General features: G+C 36.0%; 1 protein-coding gene across 1 annotated transcript; it reads left to right on the top strand.

Annotated features, from left to right (window-relative positions):
- Positions 1 to 6,184: 6,184 nt before the first annotated feature.
- LOC100367252 (protein-glucosylgalactosylhydroxylysine glucosidase-like) lies at positions 6,185 to 11,341 on the top strand. The gene is made up of 11 exons (XM_006813249.2): positions 6,185 to 6,282; positions 6,509 to 6,711; positions 7,218 to 7,434; positions 7,619 to 7,995; positions 8,232 to 8,471; positions 9,019 to 9,228; positions 9,361 to 9,478; positions 9,597 to 9,697; positions 9,802 to 9,899; positions 10,586 to 10,717; positions 10,877 to 11,341. The coding sequence occupies exons 1-11, from the start codon at positions 6,185 to 6,187 to the stop codon at positions 11,339 to 11,341; spliced, it is 2,259 nt and encodes a 752-aa protein (XP_006813312.2).
- The last annotated feature ends 1,781 nt before the right edge of the window (positions 11,342 to 13,122 follow it).

The raw sequence follows: 13,122 nt of genomic DNA, 5'->3' as shown, positions 1-13,122 counted from the left end.
CAACACCGCGTTAACGAATCAACGATTCTAATTTCTCTCTATAAAGCAATGACGTTTATTGAGAAGCAGTTTGGAATTTAGGTAATTGGCAACAATAAATTTGTTCGCCATCATTGTTCTAGTTAATTTAGTATTTTCCATTTTTAAGTTGAATTACACAGTATTCACTTTTTTCAAATAACATCTTTGAAATAATAAACCGAAAATGATGATTGTTTTACCGGTGCTATTTGTTATTCAATTATATATTTGAATTGGTATTTACGATCTGCACAGAAAATTCCAGAGAAAAGTAAAGTCGGTCGATGCGACTTCCGGTAGTACCCGTTCTATACTAACTAGTTTACCGGTTCATGTGGCACAGGTGACGTTCAAAGGCTCTTAGTTCATTTTACATTGGTTATACCACAGGTAACATATACTTATATACGAGCTTATATTTGATCCTTCTTGATAACAAAGGGTCAAGGGCCACCAAAGAAAAGTTCGACAATTGATACGCAACCTGGAAAAAAATAACGCATAATTAATGGTTTGTATGTTATCCAGGTTACAAGTTTAGGGGTGTAACTAACAACAAAACTACAATATTCAGAAACGTATAAAAACACAGTCACGATTTTAGTGCACAATAATTTTGTAATAATTTTGAAATATATGAATTCATAGGGTAAATTCCGAGCTGCTAAACCAGGTGATTTGCGACTATTCAAATATACGGTATACGATACCCCTTAAAACTGTATAACTCCTCGCCAGCGAATTGGAGCGAGTCACTCAAATATTTCATGTTCAGAACTAGGTCAAGACAGAAATATGTGGTCAAACCAAAACATTAATTGTATATTCACTAGTCTGTGTAATTGTGCGCAATGTACAGTGGCCGTCATATTTACACCACTTGTAAGAACTGCTGGTATGGAGCAAAATCATCGGATCCTATTTTTTTTAAACCGGACGCAACTTACGCCGACGTAACTTTTTCTAGTGAGAAGACAGTATAAGAGTGCGTAACTGAGCATCCCACGAGTAGTATTAGCAAACAATGATTTATGTATTTTGTTGCTTATTTGTATACGTGTCTGCATGTATAGATATGAATACTATCAAAGGCAATGATATACAGACGCGCGTACTGATAAATAATTTGGGTCAATGATAACACACTCTGTGTACTATTTAAAAAACAGTCATTATTGCTGACAGGGCGAGCTACGTTCTGTCTACAGGTTAGTCTAGTGACCAGAAATTTGCGTTCTGCGCTGAATATTGTTTTTAGCAGTTTGAAACAACTGGACACGCTACCTGAAGGTGGGTAAATATAAAGGACATCATATACGACTCGCGACAGTTGCTTGTTCCACCGTGCAAACAAAAACAATATACAATTTACGTTCCATGTATATAGCATATGCCTGTTACCTTTGCGACAAGGGATCGCGTTGCATGATGAGCGCCACGTTTTTGAGGTAAATTAACTACCCATAAAAATGTTTGTTTGTGTGACCAATTTGTGATGCCGTATCAGAATTTGCAGTACTAGTATATTTCTTGTTACCGACGACAATTTGGCTGAAAGGAGATAGGGGCCTTGCACAAATGACATGCAAGTGCGAAATGTCACGTTTTGTGGAGATTATAACGTACAGGAGGTGGGCCGTACATGTTGGATACACCGTGACGGGAACACACTGGTACCGAAATCATAATACTTAGTTAATAATTCACAATACATACTGTTTGTCAAGTAACAACCATGTAAGAAATATTTCCATATTATGATAACATTTTAATATGGAGTAAGCAACAAAACATGTCACATCATAGGATGTTTAAACATATATTGTTGATATGTGATACCCATACGTAATATGCCATTCCATACTGTAGTCGGATCATGATTTATTATGAACTAGGAATGTTGATTTTGCTAGACCCTAAACAGCATTTGTTTGAGTTTACGTACCAAGGTTTCACTGTTTCATCGAACTAAAACTCATATATGTGCTAAAAGTACAGTGTTTTTATGTCAGGATAAATCATAATCCAAATGTATTCATCAATAATGCATAAAATGCATGATCGTTGAATTTCTTAAATAAGTTTTTTCTTTTAAATATGGTGCTAACTGTTATTTATTGATAGAAATATAAACTATATTGCAGTTACAAATTACAGTGCATTGTGGGAAAATGTCAGGTTGTCAGGTTGCAGGAGCTGACGAGCTCTGTGATTAGTGGAGTTGTGTTCGATTACGTAAAAACTCTTCCACAATTCACTGTGATTCTAAATTGCAATTTCTGTACATGTGCCAGGTGTTATTAGCTGCTATGGTATTTATTATACCATGAACAAACTAACAGGTCATTCACTACTGAATCTTAGATCAGTGGACCCCCAAATGCCCATCAAGAGACTTCCTACGAAAATGTTATACAGACACGGCAAGACAGTATTTTCATGAATACTTTATCGAGCTAGCGAGTAACTACAAAAACAGAGCAAAATGAGGAATTATATGTTTCTCTTCCTTTTTTTACATGAAGTTAAACTCAAACATAAACAAACTTTAAATAAATAAACAAACTAAACAAACTCATATTATATGAAAAATTAAATTCAGTCTCCAAATACACCCAAAATATAACATTTTGGACCGAAATACTTTAATCAGAATGGTAGATAAATATATGGACATTATGTGTGTTGTAAATTGTAGACGTTTATATTGAAAAGTCGATGGCAGGCGATTTTGAAGTGGTTTATAACCACTCGTCATTTTTGAGACTATGTGCAGTAAACTAAAAATACCCATAATGTTATGCTTCATTTAATGTTTTGCATTTTTTCTATTATGAATGCTATAATGCAAATATTTGTTTAATGTAGAATATCAGTGAACATATTAGCTACGTTCACACGGCAGCAAAAAATGGCCGTGTATACGCGTTTGACTCGAGCCGGCTCGAGCCAAGTTCAGCTTAAATCCTCGGGGTTGAATTACGTTAGGGTTGAACCCCGACTTAGCTCTGATTGTGTATACGCATCGGGGCTCAACCATCGGAGCCGAAATTATGCCCTCAATCGTCTTCTTCAAGTAAACTCTCATTTCAATTACGGCGGAGACAACATTGTTTGTAATTTCCGACTTGACGCATCCGAATATCTACTAGTATTTGGCAGAGTGACAAAATACTGCGATAGATTGATAGCTCAACGGGAAACAAAAAAATCGCGTACGAAATTATGCGACAAAAACTTAAAAGGACGACTGAACAGATCCACAGTCCAATGTGTGTAGCAACCTGTATCTAGTGAGTAATTTGTTTGTTCATGGCATTGAACATTCTGTAATAATCGCTCATTGAACATAGGAACGTCAAACAAAAGAATGCCGATACACTGATTTCGATTCGTTCCGAGTCTTAAGACGTTCATTATGATCGTCACGGTTCTTTCCGGCACGTGCTGATGCGGTATCAGCCGTTCAGACACATATTCTAGCCGACTCATTCCCAATGCTCGTGAACACCACTTATATCACCACTCACTATTATTAGTTGATGTATCTCGCGTTACAGTGTATAGAGGTTATTCATGCTTGTGTACTTTATCTCAATCGATATCACGGTCATGATATATTCACACAGTGTCGTTGCTATCTAGGAAAGTGTATCTCATTATCTGTAACCCGGGACGACGGTACCGTTACATTTATCATCCACCGCATGCAAAAAAACGCCCAGATATAATTTTCAGGATCGGTACGTAGATGGTTGTATTTGACGGAGGTCCCAATGCAACGAAATCCTCGTATCACTCAAGATAACGGTTTGTTCAAACAATACGGCAGAGGTGTATTTGGCTATATACATAAAGCGTGGGAAAACTAACAATAGTCACCCTTCTCCTTCCCAGAGTTCCTTGCGGTTAGATCACCGAAAGTATATCTGCCACCACACATTTTGTGGTGAAACACCACAAGCCTTTTACTACGCGTGTCATTTGCGTATTTTGTTATTAGAGGGCTCTCGTGTTGATTTATTCCTACTGGAAAACAAGTTTTAAAATACGTTATGGATAGCTGCTAATGATTTTTCCGTAAATGCACTGTCAAGGGTGAAATAGTTATAATTTACAAAAGAAAATAATTTCATCGCGAACTAACGGTTACTAAGGTGTTACTCGGTTCATCAAACTGACCGTCCTGTCGATTGCCAGACAAAGAAAAATAAAGAAACGATTGCACTTAGGGGTATTGGCGGCCGAATCGTCCTACTGTCACACCGTTTGTGTTACAGAAAGAAAAAAAGCTTGTAACTTTGAAAACGGCCAAAATCTGCAACGAACGCGTACACATTCGTCGGATTCGAAAGTAGTACCAATGTGACGCATCGACCAATCACACACGAGCATAAGATCTCGTGGTGTGAGAGATATATTCGTAATAGAACTCTGCCTGGGAGATTGAATAGTCATTCAAAATCCCCGGTTTCACGTAAAACTTGTAAGGATGTCTTGAAAAACGTATGAAACAATTGAGGCAAAGCGTATATTTCATGAATTGAGTATATATTAAAACAGTGATTGGCGAATTTAGATAAAAAAAGTTATTTGGGCTCTAAAGCGAATACCACAGAGACGGATATACTATATCGCAGAGATACCCAACATTCCAGGGCAAATACATTAGAGCAAATCTGTACACTCATATCTACACCAGTGAATAGCTCATGTCAGTGTAACAGGTACAAAGATTATTGGAGGTCGAACATTCAATACAATTTCTGACAGGCTATTATTTTGGTATCCAAACATAAAGTGATCCGTACTCACACAATCCCAGGTTCTAGCCACAGATTTACAAGATACGACTTATTGAAATACTCGGATTGCCTTCAAATTTGTTATTGTACAAATATCGATAGACGTGAAGGTCAGTATTCAGTGTTGATATTAATAATTTGTTATTATACCAACTAAAATAACAATAACAACATTATAACACTTATATTTACTATATACTTATATTGTGAAAATGATGACATGTTGACATATGGACGAGCAAAGTCGAAACTTTTTGTTGTTTTTTTCCTTTTACTTAGTTTTTTTTTAACTTTTAGGCTAGCGGAGATTTTAAGTTAGTATATCATGCCGACTTTTTCTATCAAAATGGCGATGCAACAAAGCTTAGATTTGATGATTCAATTTGCTGATATAGTTTGTAGTCTTCATTTGCATACCGAGTAAAAAACAGTACCAACAAAGATGCTAGTTCTTCCTAATTGTCGATATCTTCACAAATGCGGCGACAATATTACTCAGTACATAACCAGATTTCGACTTCTTGTTATAGACTGCGATGCAATGTCTGTTTATAAAATGACATGTTAGTTGTAACACATGCGATCACAAAAAATATTTGTCAACAATGATTTGTCAGAATCTAATCATTCAAACATAGAAGCAAACACATAAATATGGCGAAAAAACTGACTCATGTCAAACCAACATTAACCGATCCAATAACTCATGGAATATATAGTTTTAGTGAGATTGTCTATGTTTGAAAGCACACGGTCCATGCCTCACAGCGTGTTTCTCAAATGAATCAACCCAAATATGTTTCAACGCAAATAATCGCAAATGTGCCACAGTAGCTTCTATCAATCACCTGAACAAAGTTGATATTGTTAAATACATACATCAAAAATATATAATTACATAGCATTGAAGGAAAATAAAAGTGATAAATGTGAATACAAATATCGTTTATTACATTTAAATCGACGAACATTTGTGACGAATAGCATCAAGACAGAATACCGTTTCAAATATATTCATCGATATCGTTTAAACCTTTAGTCGTTTATGTATAAATACTACTATTTAGGGATGTACGTCTAATATAATTACAAACGACTACACAGCCGACAACACATACACGCCATGTTTCACGTCACTGAAGCGTCCCACCGCTAGAGGGCGCGAGGTATGTGAATGGTGTATTGCTGCGAGTGTTCGACAACTGACGATTGTTATATAGGTGTGTTCGTTATTTTAACAATGGAGAAAAGCTGATCTATTTGTAATAAAAAAAAAGAATTTGACTACTTTATGTTTTGTTACAGTTGGTGGTCTGACAAGAATACAACCGTAATAATAAGTGTCTTACATGACAAGAATGAAGGCAATTCTGTATATATCGTTGCTCTCGCTGCATGCTTTCATTTTTGTGAACACCGTATCCGCACAAGTTCAGCATATCATAGAAAGTGACATGTAAGTATACATATTATTTAATTATTAAAAATATTATTACGAGGGCGCTCTTGAAGTATGAGGTAGTAACCACATGACAATCAAGTTAAACTTTAAGTGAGACATACGACTATAAAACGCTTTTCATGGTTTATAGTTCATCAGATATTACTTTACATAACATGACATCATTTGACACGAAGTGTCTCCAGATTTTATTAAACGTGTATGTATGTATGTGTTTCAGCCTTCCATATGACTATAGATTTCGTCCAAACATTGGCAATGGACACATTGCCACCAACGTTCTGACCGATACAGTGTATATGAATGGAGTTATGAATGGCTACCGTGCTGACAGTCATCGTGCGAGGATTCCTTCAACTAATGCAATCAATATAACCATCGATGACACCGAAACCAGGAATTTTACACTTAACATGTATGAAGGTAAATACCACAAGTGCGAGTGACACATTTGTAAAGATAACTAGTATTGTGTCCATATAATTTGGGTCATCCGCTATATTAAATTCTACCAGTATTATGTAAATTAAACATTAAAACATTTTTTAGAGAAATTATCAATGATATCGAAGTGACTATCATATTGGTGACTATTGTAACTGTAATTTCGTCTTGAAAACCACCAGTCCGTTTTCTTTGTTATTGGATAAAATACTTTGCTTGGAAGTAACGAATCAACGAGATTGTTGTTGTTGGTTTTGAGAAAAATTACACTATTTCAGACTTCTCTCTTTTAAAAAAAAACAAAAAAAACACAAAAAAAACAAATCATTGACAGCCTTAGAGCTTCATGAAAATTCTCAAGCGAACAGATACTCTTGACTAAAAATATCCGTATACAATGCCGTAATAATATAACCTTTTTTGACAACTAAACATTTAGTTTTAAGAAAATGCATTTTAGTTGAACGTTTTCCTATTTCCAACAGGTTACTTTAGACAACATATTTACCACGATGACTGCCAAGTCGAACAGACGTTTTATGCTCATCGTTCAGAAAATAGATTGATGGTGGCTGAGATCAGACTATGGCGGACCATCGCAAATCCAGACGGTGACTTGACTGTAGAAATTAATTTAAACCGTGGGAATGACAGTAGTGATTTCAACATGGAGGATGATAGTGAATATGACGAATTGACATGGTATGGGTTTGTTATGAGCACATTTTCCCTCAGTATTTTGTTTCCTATGTGTATATGCAACAAACTGAACGATAGGATACAAGCGATGTCGTTAATACATCCACTCAAAAGTATTTAGGGTTGTGTGTAATCATTTGTCCATCACCGAGTATACGTAAATAAACCCACATTTCTCTGACTCTAGGTATACCAGCGGAACGACTATAACACCTGAGACAAATACCAGTAGCACTAGGCCATTACATATCTATTGGACAAAGATTCCCGATAGCTTAACCCTTTATGATGGTCAATACTCTGCCTCATGGACCTACATAACTTCCATCAGCACGGACAATGACGACGCACTGGGTGCGTATGAGAAAGGCGAACAACTATTACAGTCAAACAAGTTGTTTTCAAGCCATGTCGATGCTTGGACGTCACTTTGGGATAATGGCAATATAGAAATCATAGGAAATGTGTCCCTGGGACAGACATTCTACTCTTCTATGTATTATATGTTGTCATCGACTCCAACAAAGCGTGATTATGTCAACCCATTCATCGGGCACAGTCCAGGTAAAGTTATTTTTATGTTGCGCCCTCTATATATTTTTATATTACGCTGTATAGTCGTTTGTCAATTATCATACACTACCTGTATATTATTATTGGTGAACAACCATATGTCAAAACAGTTTCAATGATATAAGTGGCATTCCCATACAACCATTTAATACATCTATATACGTATTTAGGAACTCTGTTTCCTTTTCAATCATCGTGTACACTAATCACGCAATTATGTTTTCTAGGCGGCTTGCCACGTGGAGGTAAGGTAACTGACGAATTCATTGGTGGGGCGTATAACGACTACGCAGGTCACGTATTCTGGGATATGGATACCTGGGTGATGCCGCCGATTATGATGTTCTTTCCAAATATGGCTACACGGATGATTGAAGCTCGATTACGAGTTCTTGATACAGTGGAAGACCACGCTACGGAAACAGGTTATGAAGGTGTCAGGTTTCCTTGGGAACAGTGTTACACAGGTGAAATTTTAATTAGTGACGTTGAAGAAGTGTACAGGTTTGACATCTGACCCGTGAAACGTGTCAAATTGTTTTTATTTGATCACATAAAATGATAAAAAATAAATTTATCGACATGAGTACTTTATGTTGATACATGTGCATATGGTAGAGTTCATGTAACTAAACAAATATGCGGAAGAAAGAAGTTGCATAAATAATCAATTACGAGAGCTAAGCAAGGAAAATAGCACAATCTATCGGAAAATGTAGTGTATTATATTAGATTTTTGAAAGTATCAGAATTGATTTTGCTGCCTAGGAAAAGTGCAAATCGTAATTTCTAAATATCGTTCAGCATGATACATCGTCATTGGCATTTCACGGATCTGAAGCGTTTTGAAAGCTAGCCTATAAACTTAATAACATATATACAACATTACACATAATGACAAGATTAACTGCCTAATATGTGTTATTTGTATTAAGAACGTATGATTTCATAACAATTTTGTATCTAACTTTTTCAAATTATGTATCAATTAAAGTTTGTAATGTGTTATTATAGGTGAGGAGACATGTCCTTGGCCACCAGCGTCCATATATCAAATCCACGTCACTGCGGATGTATCTTATTCTATAAGACAGTATCTGTATGCAACACAAGACTTAGATCTATTAACTGATTATAGAGGTGAAGAGCTAGTGATGAAAATAGCAGAATTCTGGGAAAGTAGATCTGTGTTAATTAATGAGGATAAGGGGTACGAAATTTATGGTGAGTAACATCGGGAAAGTGCTTTAACAAATTATTTATCAAATATATATATTTATTTATCTTAGGTACAATGAAACTTATATAACATAACCATTATTGCTGAATTAACACTCAATTATGTTGATGTTATAGGAGTGATGGGACCAGACGAATATCACGCAAACGTCAATAATTCAGTATTTACCAATTTCAACGCCAAGCTGAGCTTACAGTTACCGGAGTATTTGCTTACCATACTTGATGATCCTAAGTGAGTGATCAATCGATCAATATTGCATTACAATAATCATACATATGTACAAAAGGTTATAATTATTTTGATTTCTGAATAAATATGTGCATATTCTTGTGCTAAGGTTCATCACAAGAGAAGATGCCGATAGATGGCGAGAGATAGCAGATAAAATGTTTATAATATTTGATGAAAAACACCAGTACCATCCCCAATTTGAAGGGTTTGATCCTACAGGTATGTTCACTATTTCGTAGTTATTTAAATTGACGGGAATACATTTCTATTTTCTTCTATGACGTTTGTTATTAAACCCGTTCTTGTTATTATAGCGGAGGGAGTTGTTATTAAACAGTCTGATGTTGTGTTGCTTGGATACCCGCTAATGAAACAAATGACGAGAGAAGTTCGTAAAAATGACCTCACAATATATGAAGAGGTGAGACACTGACATGACAATATTGTCACCATATTTGTAGTCTTGAATTCATCTCCATGACAACCAAACTGAATTGAAACAGACTTCAATAATTTGTTGCTTGATTTATCATGGCTGCTTATATATTTGTGAGATTTCTAAAGTTAGGTCACATAACTGTAGTTTTGTTCCAGAATGTTCCATCTCTAACTAGTCTGTAGCATGTTACGCACCTTCCGTTAACGTTAAGCATTAACCCATTCATCCGTGGCTGTGAAATGCATGTGATTAATGCTAAATCTCCATGCGCGACATAATAAAATGAAAAAAAAAACGGCGGTAGTCCACGCTCCAAAATATAGATATGGGTGTAACATTTGAATTCATTTTCAACTGATCCTAACATACCTATCAGTGCGTGCGTTTGTCGCATACTGTGAATAGAATTGTGGGGGGGGGGGGCAAATAATATACCCAACCATACGCGAGGAGTTCGATCTTCTTCCAATCTAACCATTATGTGAAGAGAGAATATGTGGGAATAACCACAAAACATTCTCTAGATATGTTTGCTTGAATTACCAGTGTCAATCGTAGACAACTTGATGAATTACGCCATGCATGCTGTAATTAATGTAATAATATATTATTCGGGGCTCTTTTGTACAAATCGGCAGATAAGTGTACTATTATATTGATTATTGCAGCTTACGGATGAATACGGACCGGACACTGGCACTTGGAGCATGCATACCGTGGGGTGGTTGGAACTTGGGGAGGAAGAAAAGGCGGATGACATGTTTAAAATGATGTTTAGAAATTTAAATGGTCCTTTCAAGGTGAGTGTAATCGTGTATGGACAGAATTACCAATTGTGCGGATATCGAGCACGTAATTGTTTATTTTGTTTAAAATATCTGTATAATTCTAGTTCATTAAATAATATTATGACATAAAATAGAAAATGCTGCAATAATAAAGTGTTCTATTATTTAAAGGTGTTTAGTGAGAAACCAGCAGAAGGTGAAGACGGTGTTCGATGCGTGAATTTCATTACTGGAGCGGGAGGCCTGATACAAGCTGTTGTGTTTGGCTATGGCGGGTTTCGTATTCGAGCTGACCGCCTTGACCTTGATCCATACGTGCCAAAGAACTCAGACGCTATTAAATTCCACGGAATTGATTACCTTGGATTTGCATTTACGATGTCAGTGTCCCAAGATGAAGTAGAGGTAGTCCTTACGGAAGACAATAATGTTGCGTTGGATTTGATGATACTTGTTGATGCGAGTCAAGATGTCTATACATTAGTCGTGAATGACCCAGTTACGTTCCCAAAAGGCAAAGCAAGTTTGTTCACTTCCGATAAAGAGATATACGTGGGTGCTGCAAATACTAATATTATATATTTATCGTTAACGGCAGTCGGTTGTGTTATCGCAATACTCAACAATTTCGCATAAAATTACCATTGGCACTGTCACTATTTTAATAATGATGATTATATAACATTTTCTGATAAATAACGTGATTCAAAATGCCTCGTAATCCCTGTTTAACCAGCTCTTCCAATTGTCGTGTTAGGCTATGCTTACGAGTGGCGATACCAAATCAGACCAAAGAAGTAAAGTACAGCTCAGCAAAGCCGTCTCGGACAAAAACATTTGTTTCACCGTTTATTATATTGTCATGCTGTGTTCTGTAAGAGTGAGCACAAACCCCCACTCTAACCCAACGTTTCAGCTGATTGTTTGCGATTAAATGTTATAGCCACAGATGTTTTGTGTCGCATGTTATCCACGGTGCACTCTTTATGTGAATATACCAGTGAGGCTGTGTTCGTCCGAGATAAGCAAACGCATTTAATCGAGACTTATTTTGCCATTGTAAGCACATTTGTAACACCACAATCTTACTCCGTCTGGATTAGAACTTTTAAAAGTGTAATAATAAAACAAATTTATAATTGCTTGTTTATTTTTGCTTAACTATAACGAATTATAGCTAGACAAAAACACTGCTGTGGAACGATATATTTGTATACGAATTAGATGCTCTATTTAGTGAATTGTCGTGCATATCACGTAATGATGAAGCTATTTATGAAACGTTTACTTTTAATTATATGTTTCAACAAAAAAAATGTTCATAGAGTAGCGGTTGAATGTATCATCAACCGATACAAAACTCATGATTCAAATCTAACTTAAGAAACTTTATCAATTTACGCCTGTTCGTGCTCAAAGTATAGAAATGTCTGACACTAACAAGTGAGCGAATTACTAGTCTGCATGAACCTAAACTGTGATTATCACTAATCTGCATATAACAAAATACTGTGACGATATCTAATCTGAATATGAAAACAACTGTGGCGATTACTAATGTTCATACGGCGAATTATGTGTCTAATTTTATCTACATAAAACAAATATAGTCATGTGATACATTGTTTTGGTCGATGGTTTATTTCTGTAACCTTTAGTTCTCATGCATATGTATTCATATGCAGAATGTAATTTCCACACTTGTATTTGTATGCTAAGTGTAATTGCCACATGTAACTGTATATGTAAACCGGCATTGTCTTGGTTAATTAACCGTGACATATTTTGTAAACCGTTAGTGTAAATACGACATTTCACCTTATACTTTTCCAAGGTGCAACGTATGTAGTTGACCTGGAGGCAGAGTTTTTCCTCAAATTTTTGAAAACGTTGTTCATTACACGTGGAGCCTCTAACGATTATGGATAAAGTTTCTGGTGAAAAACAGGAATTAGAAGGTTTCTTCAATATTTTTGAACCACTAAAGCGTTTATATAAATCATGTTTTCATATAATTGGTTATGACATTTGGTTGAGAAATGCGAGTATAAAACTTGTTCATTGAAAGGCGCCACCAAGCGATCACTGATATGGTCATGGTCACTTTGGTATTGGGAGATTCTCTAACAACATACGTTATAGACTCGAAACCCCTTTGCTACAAGTGCATCGACATGGGCTGACGAGCTTCTGTTCCCTGAAAATGTACAATTATAATAACTGAATGTCAGCATAACCTTAGGTATTCCTAACTTTTTGGTCACATCTAAAGTTTTTCCTAGGGAGAGGGGTGGAGTCGCAATGAGGCTGCTATGAAATGACAGCAAAAGCGTGCGTGTCACGTATGCCCCGTCATTTCACTGATAACTGATACAAATATTTCGACATTGTTGTATTTTGTAAGCAGTTCAACATTG

Source organism: Saccoglossus kowalevskii, chromosome 9 (assembly GCF_978046115.1).
Source record: "Saccoglossus kowalevskii chromosome 9, keSacKowa6.1, whole genome shotgun sequence".
Lineage (NCBI taxonomy): Eukaryota > Metazoa > Hemichordata > Enteropneusta > Harrimaniidae > Saccoglossus > Saccoglossus kowalevskii.
The sequence above is the reverse complement of the archived record's forward strand: the minus strand, read 5'-3'. Positions and strand labels throughout refer to the sequence as shown.

Bases quoted from the DNA above. Each gene is read 5' to 3' on its own strand.
- LOC100367252 (XM_006813249.2), top strand. From the start codon at position 6,185: ATGAAGGCAATTCTGTATATATCGTTGCTCTCGCTGCATGCTTTCATT. The intron at 9,698-9,801 runs GTATGTTCACTA...TAGCGGAGGGAG, and splicing joins TGAAGGGTTTGATCCTACAG to TTGTTATTAAACAGTCTGAT. The intron at 9,900-10,585 runs GTGAGACACTGA...TGATTATTGCAG, and splicing joins ACCTCACAATATATGAAGAG to CTTACGGATGAATACGGACC.